The sequence below is a fragment of the Fukomys damarensis genome, unplaced genomic scaffold (assembly GCF_012274545.1).
Source record: "Fukomys damarensis isolate Sample0158 unplaced genomic scaffold, DMR_v1.0_HiC HiC_scaffold_39, whole genome shotgun sequence".
Classification (NCBI taxonomy): domain Eukaryota; kingdom Metazoa; phylum Chordata; class Mammalia; order Rodentia; family Bathyergidae; genus Fukomys; species Fukomys damarensis.
The window spans coordinates 77,719,393-77,739,279 of record NW_022900951.1 but is presented as its reverse complement, the minus strand read 5'-3'; the positions used below and the strand labels follow the sequence as shown (position 1 = coordinate 77,739,279).

General features: G+C 36.0%; 1 protein-coding gene across 4 annotated transcripts in view; it reads left to right on the top strand.

Annotated features, from left to right (window-relative positions):
• The window catches only part of Pcdh19 (protocadherin 19), a 130,574-nt gene extending 111,728 nt beyond the window's left edge, over positions 1-18,846 (top strand). For all 4 annotated transcript variants that reach the window (XM_010623386.2, XM_010623385.2, XM_010623384.2 and 1 more), the window contains one exon: positions 13,244-18,846. In XM_010623386.2, the coding sequence (XP_010621688.1) occupies positions 13,244-13,827 (584 nt within the window). In that variant the 3' untranslated portion in view covers positions 13,828-18,846. The remainder of the gene's footprint in view (positions 1-13,243) is intronic.
• The last annotated feature ends 1,041 nt before the right edge of the window (positions 18,847-19,887 follow it).

The following is a 19,887-nucleotide window of genomic DNA, read 5'->3' as shown; positions in this document are numbered from 1 at the left end:
TGGCGTTTTTCAGTCTTTTCAGCCATACTTCCTATCTGAAACTTAAACTAAATGCTAAAGAATTCCTGCTGCTTAGTCAGCCATCCTGTAAATGCCAAACAATGCTTATTAAGGCTTGCTTTTTTCTTTGTCTGTTTTCTTTCTTACTCTTAGAAACTTTGTTTCCATACCCAGTCCCCACCTCTTGCCCTTTACGATACATTTCCACATGGCAGATCTAGATTTTCTTATCCATTAAAACTTTACCAACAGCTCTGCTAAATGGCCGAAGAAAATCTGATGATCTGTTGGTAATAGATCCTCTTATTTTAACAGACATTTCTTAATATATTACCTAGACAAATGAAAAGGTAAAGTTTTTCTGTATGTTACAAGGGCTGGTTTTTGCATGGCAATTTTTGGCATCTGTCCAGTAATACTACATAGGTACTTCGAATGTCCATCAGAGTTCTGGCATCCTTCCCCTCCTGCCTGCTGTTTGTCAGAACATAGTGCTGTGTAAAGGGCTGCTTTATTATCAAGAGGCTAGGGAACAGCAGAAATAATTAAAGCATGATATATGTATGTATAGAAATGTCACAGTGAAACCTATAAAGTTGTATAAATCACATGAGAGAATATTTATAGTAAAAAAGAAAGCTTCAGAGTGGAAGAAAAAAGGAGATAAATACTAAGAGAAAGGAAAGAAGAGAGCGAGAAACATATGTGTAGATGTCTATAGTGTCATATGTGATATGCTTTTCATCATAGACTGGCTATAGGAGCATTTGGTTCTCTTGGTTTATTAGTTTCTAAACATGTCTCAGCCTTCATTCGTGTTCCTTTGAATATTTTAGAGATTGGATTCTTTTTTTCTGGATAAAGTTTTACTTTAGGAAGTGGACACAAACCCTTCCCCTCAGCATCAAAGCCTGGGAGGGTTCTGGGATGTTGTCATTAAGCCATTATTGAATTTTTCTATATGGTGAAGAGATATCTTCCAAAGGGTATATATATACCCCAAAGAATCCTAGTTATTAAGATGTCAACAAGATCACAAGCAGGATTGAATGTGTGTAACCTAGGTAGTGCTTCCTGATCTTCTACCTTCTTTTATCTTTCCTTTATTTTTTCTCACTTTCCCATTGAGCCCATTGCTGCTCTGCTTAATGGTTGAATTACAAAAACAGAGTAGATGACTTCTCTCCTGAATCCGAAGGCCTTAAAATGCTTCTAAGAAGTCTTTCACGGATAATTCTTTTCTTTTGTAATTTCCTAGTATATTATATTTCAGCAATAGCATTGCCACTTGTATTTTAATTAGTTTCACCAGAAAAAGCAACTGTAGTAGGTCTAAAAGGCTCAGTATAAGTCATATATTGGCTTACATTTTGTAGGAGTTATCTTTTTTTGATGTTAAGAAACAATGCTTCATTATTTGAGCAACACATTCAGTTTACATAGACTAGAATTTTGTGTTTATTGTGTTGTTAATTTTATCACAATACAGGCCTTGTTAACTAGTGTTAAGATATAAAACTTCTATGTAGATGTAGATGTGTTTCCAACTGGACATTGGGTGATACTAAATCACTTTAAAGATCTGTAGGCAGGGGAGGACGTGGCTGGAAGATAATTTAGGCAGAACTCTTGAAGACATTGGCATAGGAAAAGACTTTATGAACAAATCATCAGTAGCAGGAGAACTAGCACAAAGAAGCAACAACTGGGGTCTCATCTTATTAAAAAGCTTCTTTACTACCAAAGAAACCACCAACAAATCTAAGACACAACCTAGAATGTGGGAAAAAATTTTTTTCCAGCTGCTGCTCAGACAAAGGTCTACAATCTAGAATATATAAAGAACTAAAAAAAAATCAGGCCCCCAAATATAAAGAACTGATTCAAAAATGGGCATCGGAAATGAACAGACATTTCTCAGACAAAGAAGTAAAAGCAGCAAGTAAGTATACGAAAAATTGTTCCACATCACTGGTCATTCGAGAGATGCAGATGAAAACAACACTGAGATTCCAGCTCACCCCACAAGAATGGCCGCTATGAAGAAATCAACCAATAACAAATGTTGGCGGGGTTGTGGGGAGAAAAGAACCCTTCTCCATTGTTGGTCTGAGTGCAGACTGGTGCAACCACTATGGAAATCAATACGGAGATACCTCAAAGAGCTGGAACAAGAGGTTCCATTTGACCCAGCCATCCCTCTGCTGGGTATCTTTCCAAAAGAATTAAAAGAATCATATTACAGTGATATATGCACACCTATGTTAATAGTGGCACAGTTTGTAATAGCTAAAACTTGGAAACAGCCCAATTGCCCATCAGTTGGAGACTGGATAAAGAAGATGTTGTTTTTCTATAAAATGGAATACTACTCAGCCATAAAGAATGAGAAATTAAATTCATTCATAGGAAAATGGATACATATTGAGGATATACTCTTAAGTGAAATAAATAAATCACACATGTGTAAATATTGAATAGTTTCTCTGGTGTAAAATACATAAGATCCTAATGATATAATTGACAATGTGAAATGGGAAGAAAAGGGCTAAAGGTGTAGGGTAAGTGGGAAGGGTAGGGGAAAGGTAATAAGTGAAAAAATGGAAATAAAGTGTTAGTAAATGGGGAAGGGAGGAGGGATGAAGGGAGGGCAGGGACAAGGGGAAAAATGAGAACCAAGACCTGTCATGTAAAGGTACAAGATCCCAATGATGAATGTAACTGTACTGTATCCCTAGAATGTACCAATAAACTCAATGAGAAAAAAATAAATAAAAAAAGATCTGCATATGCTGCACAGATAACCACCTCGAGGCACTTGACATTTGACTACTGTTTTAAATTCTACATTTATTGCTTCTGACAAAGCAACTGTTTAAGTTACTTTGCTCATCACTGAGACAAAATACTCAACATCTAAAGTTAAGGAGGAAAGATTTTTTATATCTCACTGTTTGTGTAGATTTCAGTCCATAGTTGCCTGTCTCCAAGGCAGGGTAGCATGGCAGAGGGACATCATAGAGGAGAAATAGTCCATGGCAAAGTAGGGCAGGCAAAAGGCAGCAAGATGCAAGCAGCAAGTGATAACTGACAAGCAACAAGAAGAATTCCCCCTTTTTCCCTCATGTCTTATCCAATCCGCCAATCCTTAGGGCAGATAGCCCTCACACTAAGGGTGGGACAGCCTTAATCCTGACACTGCACCATAAATCAATTCCAGCATTACATCCTTGATCCCAGCATTACATACCCTAGGTCCAACCACTTCTGAAAAGTCCCATCTGTGACTACATGAGGCTTTGGGGGTACATCTAGTTAGAAGCCATAACAGCAATATAGCTTACCTTGTAGGTTTCTATATTGTTTCTACTAGATAATATACAAGGAATGATCAAAGTATATGGAGAATCTTTTAAAAATGTGGTACAGTAAAAGCCAATCACCAGTAATCCCCCACAGAAAACACCCTGTTGCTTTGAACATACATCCAATTGTTCTTGCCAGATTTAGCTATTTAAAAAGTTTATATTAGTGTGTGTTTAATATATAATAAATGTATTGATTTAGGAAATTTGTGCATATATATATATATATATCACATTTTTATTAATTTTTCTGTCCAATTTCCATTCTTCCCCCATCTCACCCCAGCCCCCTGTCCTCCTACCATCTCCACAGAGACTTTCTCCCTATTTCCTATCATTTGTCTCTTCTCTGTTGTAGGCTGAAGGTGCCGGGGATTTTCCTCCATCTTCAGTTCTCTTCCCCTAGTCAACACGTATGTTTTTGTGACAGTACCATGCTGTTTTATCACTGTAGCTTTCTAATACAACTTGAAATCCAGGATTGTATTGCTTCTAGCTTTGCATTGTATGTCTTTGGCTTTTCTGGGCCTCTTAGCTCTATAGAAATTTTTCTATTTATTGTTGTAGTTATATGAAGATTTCTGCAGGTATTTTTATTTGGATTGTATTATATCTATAGACCATTTTGGTATTATTCATTCTGCCTATACAGAACAGGGGTTTTCCATTTTCTAATTTCCTCTTCTATATCTTTTTCAAAGTACTATAGTTTTCATTATGAAGGGACTTTACTTCCTTGGTTAGGTTCTATTTAATTTTTTGAAGATACTACGATTGGGATTTTTTTCTTGATTTCATTTTCATTGCATCCTTTGTTAATGTATAAGAACAGTATTGATTTTTGTGGACGGATTTTGTATCCTGCTACTTTATCAAATTTGTCTATTAACTCTAAAAGTCATTTGGTGGAGTTTTTTGGTCTTTTATGTAAAGGATCATGTCTTCAATTAAGTATTGTTTGACTGTTTTCTTTCCTATACATACCCCTTTTATTTCTTTCTCTTGTCTGACGGCTCCAGCTAAAGTTTAGTGCAGTATATTGAACAAGATGAACAAAAGTGGTGAAGAGGCATCCTTGTCTTCCTGCTTTTAGAAGAAATGCTTTCAGTTTTTCTTCATTTAGTATGATGTTGGCAGTGAATCAATCATGACTTTCATTCATTTAATATAAGAACCTTTTATATTCCCTTTGTGAGGCTTTTTATCAAAATTTGATGTTGATTTTGCCGAAGACTTTTCCTCCACCTATTTAGATAATCATGTGGTTTGGTCCTTGTTGTGTATGTTATATATTGCATATATTGATTTACATGTGTTAAATCATCCTTGTATTGATGAAATAATGCCAACTTTGTCATGATAGTGATTTCTTGCATTCTGTTTGATGGTATGTGTTGAAGAATTTTGGATCTGTGTTCATTAAGGAGATAGGACTTTAGTTTCCCTCCTTTTCTTCTTCCTCTCCTCCTCCCCCTTCTTATTTTTTGTTAAGTCCTTGTATAATTTTGATATTAATGTTAGCTTCTAGGAATGAGTTTGGCAGTGTTCAATTTCATGGAAGAGTTTGAAGGTATTGGCATTAGATCTTCCCTGAAATTGGATAGAATACTGTGGTGAATTTATCAGGTCCTGGGATTTTTCTTAGTTGACAGGCTTTTTATTATGGGCTCAATTCACTTCCTGTTACTAGTCTATTTATGGTTTTATGTTTTCTTGTAATTCATAAGTGTGTTATAATTTCTTCATTTTTAGAAGGTTCTGCAATATATTGAAATATATGTTTTCAAAATATTTTCAAATAATCCTCTGGATTTCAGTGGTGTCTATTGTAGTCTCACCTTTTTATTTGTAATTGCATTGATATGGGTTTTTCTTTGCTGTTTGGAAAGTTTGGCTAAGGTTTTTTAAATCTTTATCCTTTCAAAGAACTAATTCTGTATCATTGATCCTTCACATTGTTTTTGTATCAATTTCATTGATTTCTGTTGTGATCTTTGTAAGTTCATTCCTTATAGTACTTTTGGATTTGTATTGTTCTCATTTTTTTATGACTTTGAGCAACATCAATAGGTTATTTATTTGGGATCACTCTATTCATTTAATGTGTGCATTCACAGCTGTAAACTTTCCTCTAAGGGCTACTTTCATTGTATTCCATAGGTTTTGGTATCGTGTCATTGTATTTCCATTGGTATTTGATTCTAGGAATTTTATTTCTTCCTTGATTTCATCTGTGATTCATTTTAAAATTATGTATTAACCTCCCCGTGTTTGCATAGTTTCTGCGGTTTCTTTTGCTGTTGACATCTTGTTTCATTCCTGTATGATCTAAAAGTATGTAGGGGATTCTTAGAATTCTTTTGCTTTTCTACAGGCATATTTTATGGCCTATGATATGGCTGATTTTTAAAAAAGTCTCATGTAATGCTGAGGAAAATGTAGATTCTATTTTTTTTTTAGGGGGTGGAATTCTTTATAGATCGCTTTTAAGCCCCTTTGTTGGTGCTTAACTCTGATTTTGAAAATAGGATAAGTATTGCTGGTGCTTTCAGGCTTTGGTTGCTGAGAGACTCATTTTCTATCTTTTTACTTTCAGTCTGTGTTTTGCTTTACAGATGAAGTATGACTCTTTCAGGCAGTATACAGTTAGATTTTATTTTTTGATCCAGTCTATCTATATGTTGATGAGAAGTTAAGGTCATTGACATTGAGAGTTATTTACTGAAAAGTGTTTACCAAATCCTGTCATTGCATTAGTTTTTCCAGTGCTGATTAATTTAATTTTTCCTTTTGTTTAACTACTCTCCCAGTTAGATGTATACTTTCATTTGGGTTCTTTGGGGTGATGGCCTTCCTTTGTCTAAAATTCTCTTGAGTATTTTCTGTAATGTTGGCTTGGTGGACATAAATTTAGGTGCTCTTTAGCTTTTAATTCTCCATGAATTTTGAAGGCTAATTTTGCATCAATAGAAGTCCTTGTTGAAAATTGTTTTTCTTTAGTGATTGAAAAATATTGCTCCAAGCTCTCTTGGCCTTTAAGGTTTTGTGCTTAGAAATGCCCTGTTATTTTGTTAGGCTTGCCTTTATATGTTGCTTGTTCACTTTGTTTAACAGTTTTTAGTATCGTCTCCTTTGGCTGCATTTTTGGAATTTTAGTTATTTTGTGTTGTGGAGATTTTCATTTCTGGTTGTGGCTCTTTGGTGTTGTGTATGTCTCTTGTACCTATATATGAAGTTTTTTTACCCAGATTTGGAAAATTTTCTAAAATATCACTGAATAATTGTTAATGCTTTTTGAGTCACCTTCTGTTTATCTTTATTCTTAAAAGGGTATATTTTTAAACATCTAGCAATTATTGGTCCAGCTTCCATAGTGTCTTTTCATTTTTAGGGTATCATTCAGTGCGTGATCTCTTACATCAACCTCTTGTTCACATTCTGACACTGTACTCATATTGGTCAAATCTGCTACTTGTGCTATCTATTGAACATTTCATATCCTAAGTTTCTGCTTGATTTTTTTTTCATAATTTCTAATTCTTCTTCTTTTTTTTTTTTTGGGTACCTGGGATTGAACTCGGGTCCTTGTGCTTGCAAGGCAGGCCACCGAACCACTGAGCTAAATCCCCAGCCCCATAATTTCTAATTCTTTATCAAAATGATCAATCATATCTTGTATTGTCTTATTTTACTTTCTCAACTTGTTTGTTTCTTTTTAAGCTCTGTTTATCTAAATCCCCGTTAAGCTTGCCAATCATCTTATGAATTTGCTTATATGTTTCTTCCCTGATCTCTTTAAACATTTTGAACAATTGGTTTTTCAGTTTGTTGATTGTAACTTTTTCTACATCAGTGACTGTGAGATTAGCTTTTGAGGAATTAAGAGTTTTTAGAGGCATTTTATTTCCTTACTTTCTCTTGTTTCTGTTATTTTTCTGCTACAGATTGAAGATCAGTGAGCATAGAAAAACTCTCACTTCTGTGGAGATCACTTTGGTTACATTTTGGATTCCTGTCATGTATATTTGGGTTTGATTGTCTGAGGGTCCTTTTAGTTAGTGTCCAATCTTTTTTTTTTTTTTTTGCAAGCTTTATTCCTAACACCAATCAGAGAGGAGAAAGCTAATGTTTTCTATAATGCTTGAAGTTCTTTAATGAAGTTCTTTACTGTTATTCAGATCCTTGGGGTATTAACCCAAAGATCCTAATGATCAGAGACCAAAATCCAGCACTAAAATAGATCAAGGTTACAAGTATAAGAGCAATGTGTTACCTCTTCAGAAGTGATCTGCAGGCTACAAGGCAGAAAGGAAAAGTTAAACTGAGTTCCATTTCCTGAAAGCTCAAGTAGCTTGCTGCTTCTAAGTACCAACAGTAACACAACCTACAAGTAATGCATAAATCAGAAAAGCTTCTTAGATTGTACTCTTATGCATCTAGCTAGTTTAATTTGTATTAGCACATGACAAGACAGGCTATGGCCAAAGCAAGGCTAATTTCTGTGATAGTGGAAGAGATTGTGACAATAATTATGAAAAATTAATGCTAGCTAGGCATGCTGGTACATGCTTATAATCCCAGTACTCTAGAAGGGTGAGCAGGCAGATTGTAAGTTTCAGCCCAGCCTGAGCAATTTAGCAACATGAGACCCTGTCTCAAAATTTGAAAGAAAAAATTCAAAGGGCTGGGATGTAGGTAGTGATGTTGATCAGTGCAAAGTCCCTAGATTCAGTCCCCAAAAGCACAAAAGAAAAATAGTAAAGTGTTATTTTAATTAGGCACATGTGACTGTACGTTTATACAAATCCAGCGGAGCCTCTTAGTTTCTCTGTTCTATCAGGAATTTGAAATTTAGCAAAGCCAGAGACGATGCTTTTCTCATTTTCTTGTATTACTTTGGGTGGGACTACAGATAGATGATTCCACCTGAAGAGACAGCAGCTTCACATCTCAAGGAGGATAGTAATTACTTCCCAAACTTTTGCTACTATCCATACAAAGTAAATATTCTGGGCTTTTTGTGTTTAAATTACTTCCTTATCCGTCATGACTTAGTTGTTGTTGCCTCTTATACCTCACATGCCTTCATGAGACTGAGGGCTTTAAAATTTTACTTAAGATTTATTTATTGCCAAAGGTTTTGGAATTCTCTTACCAAGATCCCTAATGAAAAATTCTGCTCCCCTTCCTGCCAAATATTTACTATTCTCTAGATTGAAGAAGCTTTATCCTTTCTCTGTATTTTTTTTGATGGCCTAAAATAAATGGATCTGTTTTGAACTAAAGAGTTCTCTAGCCTCAAGATTTATGTCCCTCTTCCAGATTTATGGTCTCTTCATATATATTTTTATGTTTTGAAAATCCTAAGTACAATTTTAGAAGCAGGAAAGACCAGTTTTAAATTCATCAGTCAAAACACTATTTGTGTGTATGTATGAATTAAAACACCTGTCTTCATTCATCTGTATATCATGATGTGTTTGAATTTCCATAACTGTAAATTTTAGAGCCTCACATTTTGCTTTGCCTAAATTTAGATCAATAATTTTACATAAAAATGTAGCAAAATATCAAATCATAGATAGTTTCATAAGAAGAATCTTAGCGAGGAATTAGCAAATTGATAGCTGACTTCTGTTTAAGTTGGAGCAAGCATCTTCACAATTTACTTGTCATGATACAATATGATTTCTCTGTAGTTTTATACCGTTGTCCCCAGCTACTATACTACTTGATAGCAGACACATAATCTTTACCAGTCCCATGCAATTATAGAAGCAGTACCTTCGGTTTTTAAAATTTTTACATCTGGTTTGTCTTAATTGCTATTTTAAGTGGCTTTGCATTGTGAATATCTCACTTTTAATATAATATTTAATTCCTTTACTAAGCTGTATTTTCAATTTCAAAAGGTAATTCAGCTACAACACATTTATGTATGTAGGTTACCTTGTGATGGGAAGAAATGTTTTTCTTGCCTGTCTCTATTAAGCATGTTTGTGTTCATATGTGAAATAAGTATAAATACTTTCGTTAGGTTGGATTTTGTTTTAATTATATTGATATCAATGCCATGAAGTGTTTGAAAGAAAAAAATGATAAACAACAACTCATTGTCCTTCATAAGGACTTGAGGAAATATAGTTATAGTTATAATAAAAGCTGAGACTGTGAATAAATGAATCTCCAAGATTAAAAAATCTTCACTTGCATGGGGTGAGAAGAGTGCATATAATAAGTTCACATAATCAATCTCAGACTATTGTCTATTATTCTAATTCAAATGGGGCTGAAATAGGCTTAGTAAGTTTGGTGAATAGGCTTAGACTGATGGCACTCTTAGAAGTGCTAAGTTTATTTAGTTTTTTCCTTTCCCAGACACTGATTTTTTTTTTCATTTAGGCAATGGGTAAAGTAAGGGCAGGTACAATCTTCCTTGAGAAGCTTCTGAGAAGACTGAGTTCTCTACTCTGGTTTTCCTAGATTCAGAAGAACTTGGGAGTGTAGGTCCTTGTGGTCTCTGTTCTTTAATTTTGTATGTGGGGAATTTGGGCTTCATCATGCTGTTCATTTGCGGCAACCTAGAAATGGGTAGGAGTACTCTGATACAGGGAAGCACTTGAATGGGATTATTGTATTGAATGATGTTGAAAATATTAATCTTAATATTTGAAGATGTTCACTTCATACTAAACACTAAACTAAATGAGAGCTTTATGTTAAATGTATTAGGCAGATTTTATCTTATTATATTTAACCAGTGTTTTGCTTTAGAAATGTAAGCAAGTGGCCTATGGTATTACTCTAAAGATAGGCTAGGATTTCCTCTTAGTAGATGGTCATGTGTTGATGGGCCTGGTGACCAAAGATGTGTATACCTTCATGCCCTAAATTAGGCACAAAAGTGGCAGGGTTCTCATTGCCTTCTGGACATTTTTGCTGGCTTCCAGGGATTCTTGTATTGATTTTTTGAAATGGAAGTCAATTATTGAACCATTCCCTGACCTTCACCTCCTTACCCTCTACCCCTAAACAAACACGCTAATTGTTTATAGCTATTACTTGAAAAGTTTTGTGATGGGCTTCAGAAAAGATGGAGAGGTAGGTCATTCCTTTTGACAGATCTTGAGGATGTGAATTACATTCTAGAAGGATCTAGATGTAGGGCCAGCCAGAATCCAGATATAGATGAAACATTGAGGGTGGGTCATCTCCCCTGTTCCCCCTCATATTTGGGTCTGAACAAACTAAGTTCTACCTGTGTATATCCCAACATGTGTCCCATACTTCCATATTTTCTGCCTCTCAGGAACATATGCATGTTGGATAACGATAAGATATCATATGATAGCACTGAGAGTTTGCAGGGAAGGGGCAAAGAAAGAGCTTTCACAAATCTTTCATTTTGCAGAGGTGGCCACATGGCCCTGTTGTGAAACTATACTCATCTTTGTAGAATTATTATCATACTTATATGGTAGACACTTTGATGATAAAGCTAGGGTTTTATTCTGTTCCAACTCTGCAAATTCTGTTTCATCCCCTAGCATTGAAAACAGTGGCATAAAATATTCATCTCATTTATCTCAAAAGTAAATTGTGTCCATGTACACAGAAGGGGTCTTATCTTTAGTTGTCTTTTAAAATAGCCTAAATAAGGACAAGAAGCATGCCCAGAGTTGTGTTCGAATTGGGCTTAGTTTGAATTAGATCCTTCATATTGAACTGATTCCAATACTTTTTCTCTAAATGTTGTGCCCCTTCACCAAAGAGTCTTTTGTGAATGCAACAGAGCACTGCCTTGCTCTCCTAGCTTTCTACTTTGTAAAAACAATTTCAGAAGCAAATAGAAAAATGGTAAAAATAGAAATAGAAGTACACCAGGAAGACGTGTTATATATAGACTGATTTCAGGCACGACCCTGAATTTCAGTCATCTTCCCCCTGAAGGAAAGCAGTCATGGCATACATTTCCGAAGTCTTTTTTGGGCTCACTCTCCCCCCTCAATGTATTTATTCATTCACATTCATATATTTTTACTATTGTTTCCTCTCTTATTCTCCTCACTTCCTCCAGCCATGTCCCAAGAATTTCTATAAATGTTAAGTTGCTCATATTTTGATGCATTGTGTAATGTGGGGAAAATTTTCATTAAATCATCCTCCTGGAAGAATATAACATAAATATAAATGGGTGTGGAAAATTAGGGCTTTAAACTAGACATTGAAATTAGCAGTTTTCTAATGTACAAGCAGAGTTCATCCTATTTTCATGCTTTGGTGGAGTAGCCTGTGTAGAAGGCCTCTGTGACAGCCAGATGGAAGGCTTAATCGTTAATGAACCTGAACTGAAAAGAGCAAAGGTCATCATCCCAATAATTATGAATTCTAGCTGGTGATATGACAAAGTTAGAGTCCAGGAAGCATTTCTTTCTTATTTTTTATTAATCTGTAATGAATTACAAATATTTGTAGGGTATAGTGTTGTAATTAAGTACACGTATCCAATACGTACTTTTCAAATTATGGTAATAAACTTTAAATCTGCTTATTTCTTTATGTTTAGGGCCTTTTGGTTCCACACTTCTTGTTTCCTTCAAGTATAAAATGGGCTATTGCAATCCATAGTCAACTTACTTGCTATAGAATATTAGAAGTTATGTGTTCTATCTAACTCTACTTTGGTACCTAATTTCTCCTATCCCACACCCCGATTTTCTTAGTCTCTAGTGACTAATGTTCTACTTTGTAATATTTTGAGATCTACTTTTGTGTCTTTCGCATATGAAAGATAATATGTGGTACTCGTGTTTATGTGTTGAGCTTATTTCAGTTAGCCTAATGTCCTCTAGTTACAACCATTTTATCTATTCCATTGTTAACAGGCAATTAGGCCGATTCTATATCTTAACTATTGTGAATAGAGATGAAATGAATGTGGACCTGGATTATCTCTCTGGTGTACCAGTTTCATTTCCTTTGGATATATACCCAGGAGTGGCACAGTGGTGTTATATGGTTGGTCTATTTTTAACTTTTTCAGGAACTTCCATACTGTTCTCCACATGGCTGTACTAATTTACATTTTTACCAGCAGCACATATTTCTTTGAGAAATATGTCCCTAATAAAACTGCAAATAAGAAAGATAACAAGTGATGGCTAGTTGGATCTAATCAAATGTTGCTCAACATATGAGAGTTGTGTGTGTGTGAATGGAAACAAATTGAAGCTTATGGGTTCACTGGAAGAAAGAGATTTCAGTATATTCCTTCTGAAGGGAATCCAGTCATAGAAGTAGTGAGCTAATTGGCTGGTGGGATTGTTTGTCAAAAAGAAATGATGTGATTGGGTTTTCATAGAGAGTATAAAACCAAGCTAAACTTAAACACTGTGCAACAGTGATGGATAGGGTAGAAGGGTAGTTGGCAGCACTTTTTCTCAAAAATTAGGTCCAAGTCTTCTTGATATACTATTGATTTCCCTGTGCTGCCTTCACTCCCTTTTCTGTTAAATCCAGTTTCAAACACAAGTGATTTTAGCAGGAAGTGTTGTTAAAAATGCTGACTCTCAGCACCTAGACACTTAGGATAAACTTTTTAAAATATATTTTTTCATCATAACGTGTTTCCTCTTAGGTTTTTCATTTTGTCAGCAGTGGGAAGAGAAAAAACAATACTTAAAAACAGTATATAGGAGGAGATCTATAGCCTTTTAAAAATCCAATTCTTTTACACTTATCCCAAAATGCAATAAAGGACTATCTAAAAATACAATTCCCCAGAAGGGCCTGTAGATGCCTATGAAGCAAGAGCACTGGGGAGTAATAGCAATTCTCAGGAAAAGCTGATGAAATTATGTTTTCTTTTCTCCAAACAGATCAGAATGAAGGATTTCATTGCAGGGAAGAATGCCGGATTCTTGGTCACTCTGATAGGTGCTGGATGCCCCGGAATCTGATGCCCACCCGCTCCAAGTCCCCTGAGCACATGAGAAACATCATCACGCTGTCCATTGAAGCTACTGCGGCTGATGTTGAGGCTTATGATGACTGCGGGCCCACCAAGCGTACTTTTGCAACCTTTGGAAAAGATGTCAACCAGCGGCCAGCTGAGGAGAGGCCCACCCTGAAAAGCAAGAGGAGCGTCGATGTGACCATCTGCAGCCCCAAGGTCAACAGTGCTATCCGAGAGGCAGGCAATGGCTGTGAGGCTATTAGCCCAGTCACCTCTCCTCTCCATCTGAAGAGTCCTCTGCCCACCAAGCCTTCCGTGTCTTACATGGTGGCCCTAGGTCCCCCAACCCGCAATCTGGAGCCGTACATCAGCAGTGGCCCTTCTCGTCCCTCTGAAGCTGAGCCCCGTGGAGCTGACAACGTCATGCATGAGGTCAATACCATTCTGAAGGAGGGTCGAGACAAAGAGTCGCCCAGAGTGAAGCGTCTGAAGGATATTGTTCTCTAAACCAGTATCGGGAAAGAAAAGAAAGTATGTTGGCCAGCAAAGATGAAGAAGCTGCTCCTTGTAATTGCTCACCAACGGTTGGTTCTTGAGTAGCTGTATTTGAGCTTTCCCGAAATGTATTGATTATAAATGATTATTATTCTGTGACAATCCCTCTCATTTCAAAAGGCAGCAGGGGTGTTCAGTTGGAGCAAATTAGCTTTTGTTTGAGTTGTTCATGGGGCCTTGATGTTTGGGAAACAGATAAATTCAGTTGTGAAAAGTATTACGTATTAAGTGTTTGAATTTATATATTTTTCTATGTCAAACTTACAAATTATCATTGTGGATGATTACATTTGAAAAAAGTAAAAAGCAAACAAAAAAAGCTCTGGACACAATAAGCTCGCTACTATTCTTTTTTTGGTAGTGTAGACAAGTTAATGGTCATTTATTGTGTACTGTTCATTGATTCAGTGATGTGAATTCGAGCCCCTAACAGGTTCTTTCTGACGCTCGAGTACTTCCCAATGCCGCTATTTTGCTGTGGACACCCCTGCTTTAAGAACCCTTTTTCTAGCTGTGCTATTGTTGTATTTGATATTGCAAATTGCTATGTGTGTGGTGATGGCAAAAGGCTTTTAAGGATTGGTGTTTGTCTTTTCTTAAAAAATAATAAAAGTACAGACAAACACAAAGTGGAAAGAACTGAGGGAGCAAATGAATAAACAACACCACATATAGATTGAGTACTTGGAGGATATTCAGGTTTATCAACCCATGTAGTGATTGCTCACCACCTTGCAAAGGATTTTTCCTGCCTTTCAGTTGTCTGCCTGAGTACACGATAGATCGTTTCAGAAAGTCATTTTTGGATATGCTGCTATCTAATTTGCAGTTGTCAGAAGTACTGTGCTGAAAGTTTTATGAGATCCATTTTTCTATTTTCCAGGCCCTGAATAGGAAAGTTGTTCCTGAAGTTATCAGATTTCAGGCATAGAAATTCCCTGTCTCCAATCATCTAAAACCTAAAGTGACTGAATGTATTTTGAGATCTAAATTAGCATATTTCTAGTCACATACTTCCTGATTCAGTGTTTCTCAATCATGATTGGAATTAGACTATAAAATACTTCACGGACTGGAATTGAGAACTCCAAGTTGCTCTGTATCGTAGGCTTATAAATAGGGATACAGTAAGTAGTACTGAGTGTATATTTAAGAGAATACAGATAAGAGGTAACAGCATCACTAATCCAATCATTGTGCTTTCTAAATGGAGACACTCAGACACTTAAACCTGTCTTTTTATGACTAATATTTTTTATTTAAAATGTGAACAAGAAACTGTTAAAGCAAATATCCTTTAGATTTAGCTAATTCTTTTTGCTCTAGGCTAGGAATGCACCTTATAAAAATTAACAAATTACACATTTTTAGTTGTTGTTTCTAACTCTCAGTTTATAATTTTTTAATTAACCTACACTGGCCGACATAGTATTCTTGCAGTTTAAGAGTTCATTATTTAATAATAAAGAAATGTGTCACACTTGCTCTACCTTGGTCTTAAATGAGTTGTTTCCAGAGAAACGAGTTTTTTGCTTCTCTTCACGGTTGTTTCATTTCTTTTGAAATCCAACGGTACCCAGAAAGAAAGTCTAGAGGTTAGAGCACTAGAATACAAAATATAATTTATTTTCTTAAGTTTAGTTGCGTAAGATCAGCTCTTTTCAATGTTTTAGTTGTTTTTGCTTGAGTTCCTAGCTGTACACATGTACTAGGAATATTTTCTTTTATGGAAAGGGAAAGGGCTTTGTGGGGGGTGGGTAAGAGTGGGATGGGCTTAGGTAGGAGAGAACATTTCTGAAAAAAAGAACCTGTAATGAAGCTACAAATCCATCATTACATCTTATTCAGTACTGAATACTACCTCATGCAAGATATTGGTGTGGTTGCAAGTTTCCCTCTGAAACTGACAAAATAAGATGAATTACCACAACATTTTCATTTTGCCTCATTTTATTCTCATACACTTTCTCTCCTTCTGATTTATTTCATTTTGGTAGTAGATTCTGAATTAGATATTTATTTCCCATTGCAAGTGACTATTTTATTAACACGAAACAAAAAATTTAATTAAAACAAAACAAAAAATCCTCTTTAAATTATGATAGCTGCCAATAGAATTTAGATAGTTTTTTTACCGTGATCCATCCTGATATTATGCAGTTAGTTACCATCTCAAGGTCACTTTGAAGTTCAATTTGACAGTTTTCTACAGGTATATTTCATGCTATGCTCAGTGGAAATGAGGGAGCTGAGAAGACTGGGGAAAGTAGATATGTTGAACGTTACGTAGTTGTTGAGCTAGAGAGGCCACTTACCAATCAAGTTTATAAAGCCTTTTATCAATCAAGTTAAAATAATTAGAGTAGCAGCAGCATTGAGTTTGCTTTTTGATTGAGTTTTCATTTTTCCGCAAATTTAGTTACAAGTTATAAACTCATTTTTTCATAGCCAAATACTTTGTTTTCATTGAGCAAAGTTTTTTGTTTGTTTCTGCTTCCAAACACCTTACTGAACATGTTCAGTGAATTCCTCTCATTAAAAATATCTTTTTTCTGCAACAATTGTCTGATATATGTGTTCTTCCAGAAGCACAAGTGCATCATAGGAGGGATTTGTGAGCTGGTTTAAAAGGCAAGAAGTGCCTGCAAATAAGAATTTTGTGCAAGGATCCTAAATCTTCCTCTGGCACATGTTTTTCCCTTTCTTTTATACATGTCTGATGAAAAGCCACAAGGTCCAAAAGGCCAAATATTATTTATTTTCCTTCTTCTAACATACCACACAAACATCGAGAGCAAATTCACTTTTTAATCCTAGGAAGTTTTATTCCATTTATTCTAATGTTCCATAATTTTGAAGTATGACACACTTTACTATCAATTGTTTTCAGCAATTCTCTGGGCAGATAAACTTCTCCATGCAGTATTGGGAGTTTAATTTGCATTGATTGATTGTTTTCACCCAAATGGAAACATACTATATAACAAGAAATATTGAAAAAAAAAAGCCATGATGCCATGTAGAATCTCTTTTTCCATTTGCCTAGGCAAATTAGCTCATGAACCTGTTCACAATGAAACCTAGCATCCCTTTGACCTCTTAAAACCAGTTGGCTAAATTATGATCCATCTTATTACCAAAATAGGTAATGAGCTAAGGGATCCTGCAGATCCTGCAGAGCAATGGTTCTCAAAATGCAGTCCCTGGAGCATCAGCAAGAAAATCACTTGGGAACTTTTTAGAAATACTAATTCACTGCATCAGAAACCTGGGAATGGAGCCCAGCAATTCATATGAATCAGATGTCCAAAAAACTTTGGGGGCTTATTAAAGCCCACTTTGAAGACTCCTCTCTTAGAGTTTCTGACTCAATTGGTCTGGCCTGATTCTCTGATTCTGTGCATAGTTAAAACTTCCCAGGTGATGTTGATAGGACCACACTTTGAGTATTACTACTCCAGAGTTAACCTGACATTTAAAAAAATTCGTTGACATGGTGACCCACTGTCCATTAATAAAAAATATTAAAGAAAATAACAACTCAGAACTCTGGAAACAGGAATCACCCAGAATATTTTAATGATAAGTGTCACGTCAGCTCACTTGACTGTATGAGGGGAATTCAGTTGACCTTTTCCTATATCCTTATTATATCATTAAAAAACAAACAAAAATGTTGTCCACTTTCAAGCAGCAAAGACAAAGGACAGTTTGGGGAGAGGCAGGGATAAAGGGCATAGCTCAGTTGGGTATGCAAGGTAAGAAAAAAAGGATGATTATTGTACATAGCAGTTCTGGCTAACATTCCACTTCATGGGGATCATTTTGATGGTGAATGGTCCCCAAGGCATCCTGACAAGTCTGGTCCACTTCGCTTTTTACCCAGGGTAATAAGACTCTTATGGACTTTGGAAATCTGGCATAAATGAGCTTAAGTCCATTGTATACAGTCGTAGTGTTTGCCTTCTTGGTAAAATTACATTTAAGAATGTCATTTCATGAGTCAAATTGTATCTGCTGACACTGAAGTGTATTGAGATATTGTTCTTTAGTTTAAGTATGTAAAAAAGTAATATTCAAAGGGGATGTGTGGGGGTGGGGCTGGGACCGGGTGGCTTTATATTGATAATGAAATATTCCAGAGCAAAATACATTGTCCTAATGAAGTTGTTGCAGCTCTCTTTGTTTTCTTGTGAGGCTGAAATTGGCCTGTGGGTCACTTGTGCAAAAGTGAATTAATTTCAAATAGGAATCTTGTTGCTTTTGTGAAACAAAGAAAATCAACCACCTTGTCAGAAGTATATATTGTAAGGCGCTCTTGGTAAAGAACAATCCACAAACACCTGATCTTGATTGGAAAGCATTGTAGGTCATTAGGGAAACAGATGAGGCTGACTGTTGCTCCAGCTGTGTTGGCAATTAAAGATGACCTTGTTACTAACTGAAAGTTGCTGTAAACTTTAGTAAACAAACCAGCTAACACCGTTACAGCACTGGTTAGGTAGACTCTCATTGGCACTGGCTGGCGTTCAGCTGAGGAAGGCTAGGATGCCGACTTTAATGACCAAGAATCAGACTAGTTTAAGCTAGAAATTCAGCAACAAATACCTCTTGTGCTATTTGAATGCTAAGGTATTTGTTGCAAAAGGCTTAGGCCTTCGCTCCTCTAATGAGGGGAATGAGCCTGATGACACTATTATTGTTTACCTGTCAAACCAGGGTGGAAATTTAGAGGGATGCAAGTACAGTATATCTCATTAAGCAGTTGCTTTTGCTGATTATATGAAGATGAAGTTGTTGTATATGCTGATCTGTAATGTTATGTATATTTTCAAGGTGATTGAATCATTGTAAAAAGAAAAAAGACAAAAAACAATCATAACTGTCTATTTTATGAAGATGATAAAGCAGTTTTATTAAATTATTACAGTTATGTTTTAAATGGTGTTATCTGATACATTGTTTCTTTTTATCTGGTGATTCTCTGTTTCTCCCTTATATGTGTTTTCTCTGCTTCAAAATTTAATGCATTTTAGTATTAAAGGCTATTATGGAAAAATTACCGAGTGTCTTGTAAAATGTGTCTCAGAGTATATTTGTTGACTTGGGATAAGGACATTTCTTAGACCTAGGAGTTGACCAGCCTTTGGTGAGGCCATTGATGTTCAGGTCTTTTCCATTCCACACAACTCCCAATTCCCCAACTAAGAGGGGCCTTTTCCTGGAGTCAGGGTTCAGTCAGTCAGGATTGACTACTTCCTCTTCTTATCTTTCCCCTTAGTGCCTTTGCCTGAGGAGGAGAGAGTCCCATTCACATTCAAAATAGGAAAGACTTTCCATGTGGCACTTTGAACAAGAGCGTTAAAATCATTCCCTTAAATAAATCATTTTGGGAGCAACATCAACATGAGATATATATAAAAAGGTGAAAAAAGTAGAGGCTGACAGCAGGGGGAAAGATAGTTTAAAACAAAGGTGACCTGGCTGCCCCTTTGATGCCTGCAGGTATAAAGGCGAGACAACAGGAGAGGCTCTCACTTTGAACACAACAAAGCTGCAGGGAAAGCCCTGACAACTTTCTTTATCTAAACCATTATTCTCTGGGATTTAGCACTTGGTCTGTGAGTATTCATTCTGGCTGCAAGTGGCAGATGAAAAAAATCAGAGTAGAGGATAAAGGAGTGCATGGCAGAATATTCTAAGTAATGCCTTTAGTGGTTCAAAGACTAAATTGCTTTAGCATGACCTATTCTCTCTAAACAATTAAAAATAATCTCACGGAAATCCACTGTTTCCCTAGATCTTTATTTTCCTGTTATTTTCACTCACCTCTATTTAACTGAGATTACATGTTCCTTCCCAGAATTAACCCAAGAGCTTCAGCGATAGCCATTGATTTGGGACTGCAATTTAACAGGTGCTGCATCAATAGACATGCTGGGACACACAGAATCACAAACACTGGAGAACGTGCAGATGTTCAAGAGTCCTATTGGAAGAAAGCTAGTTTGT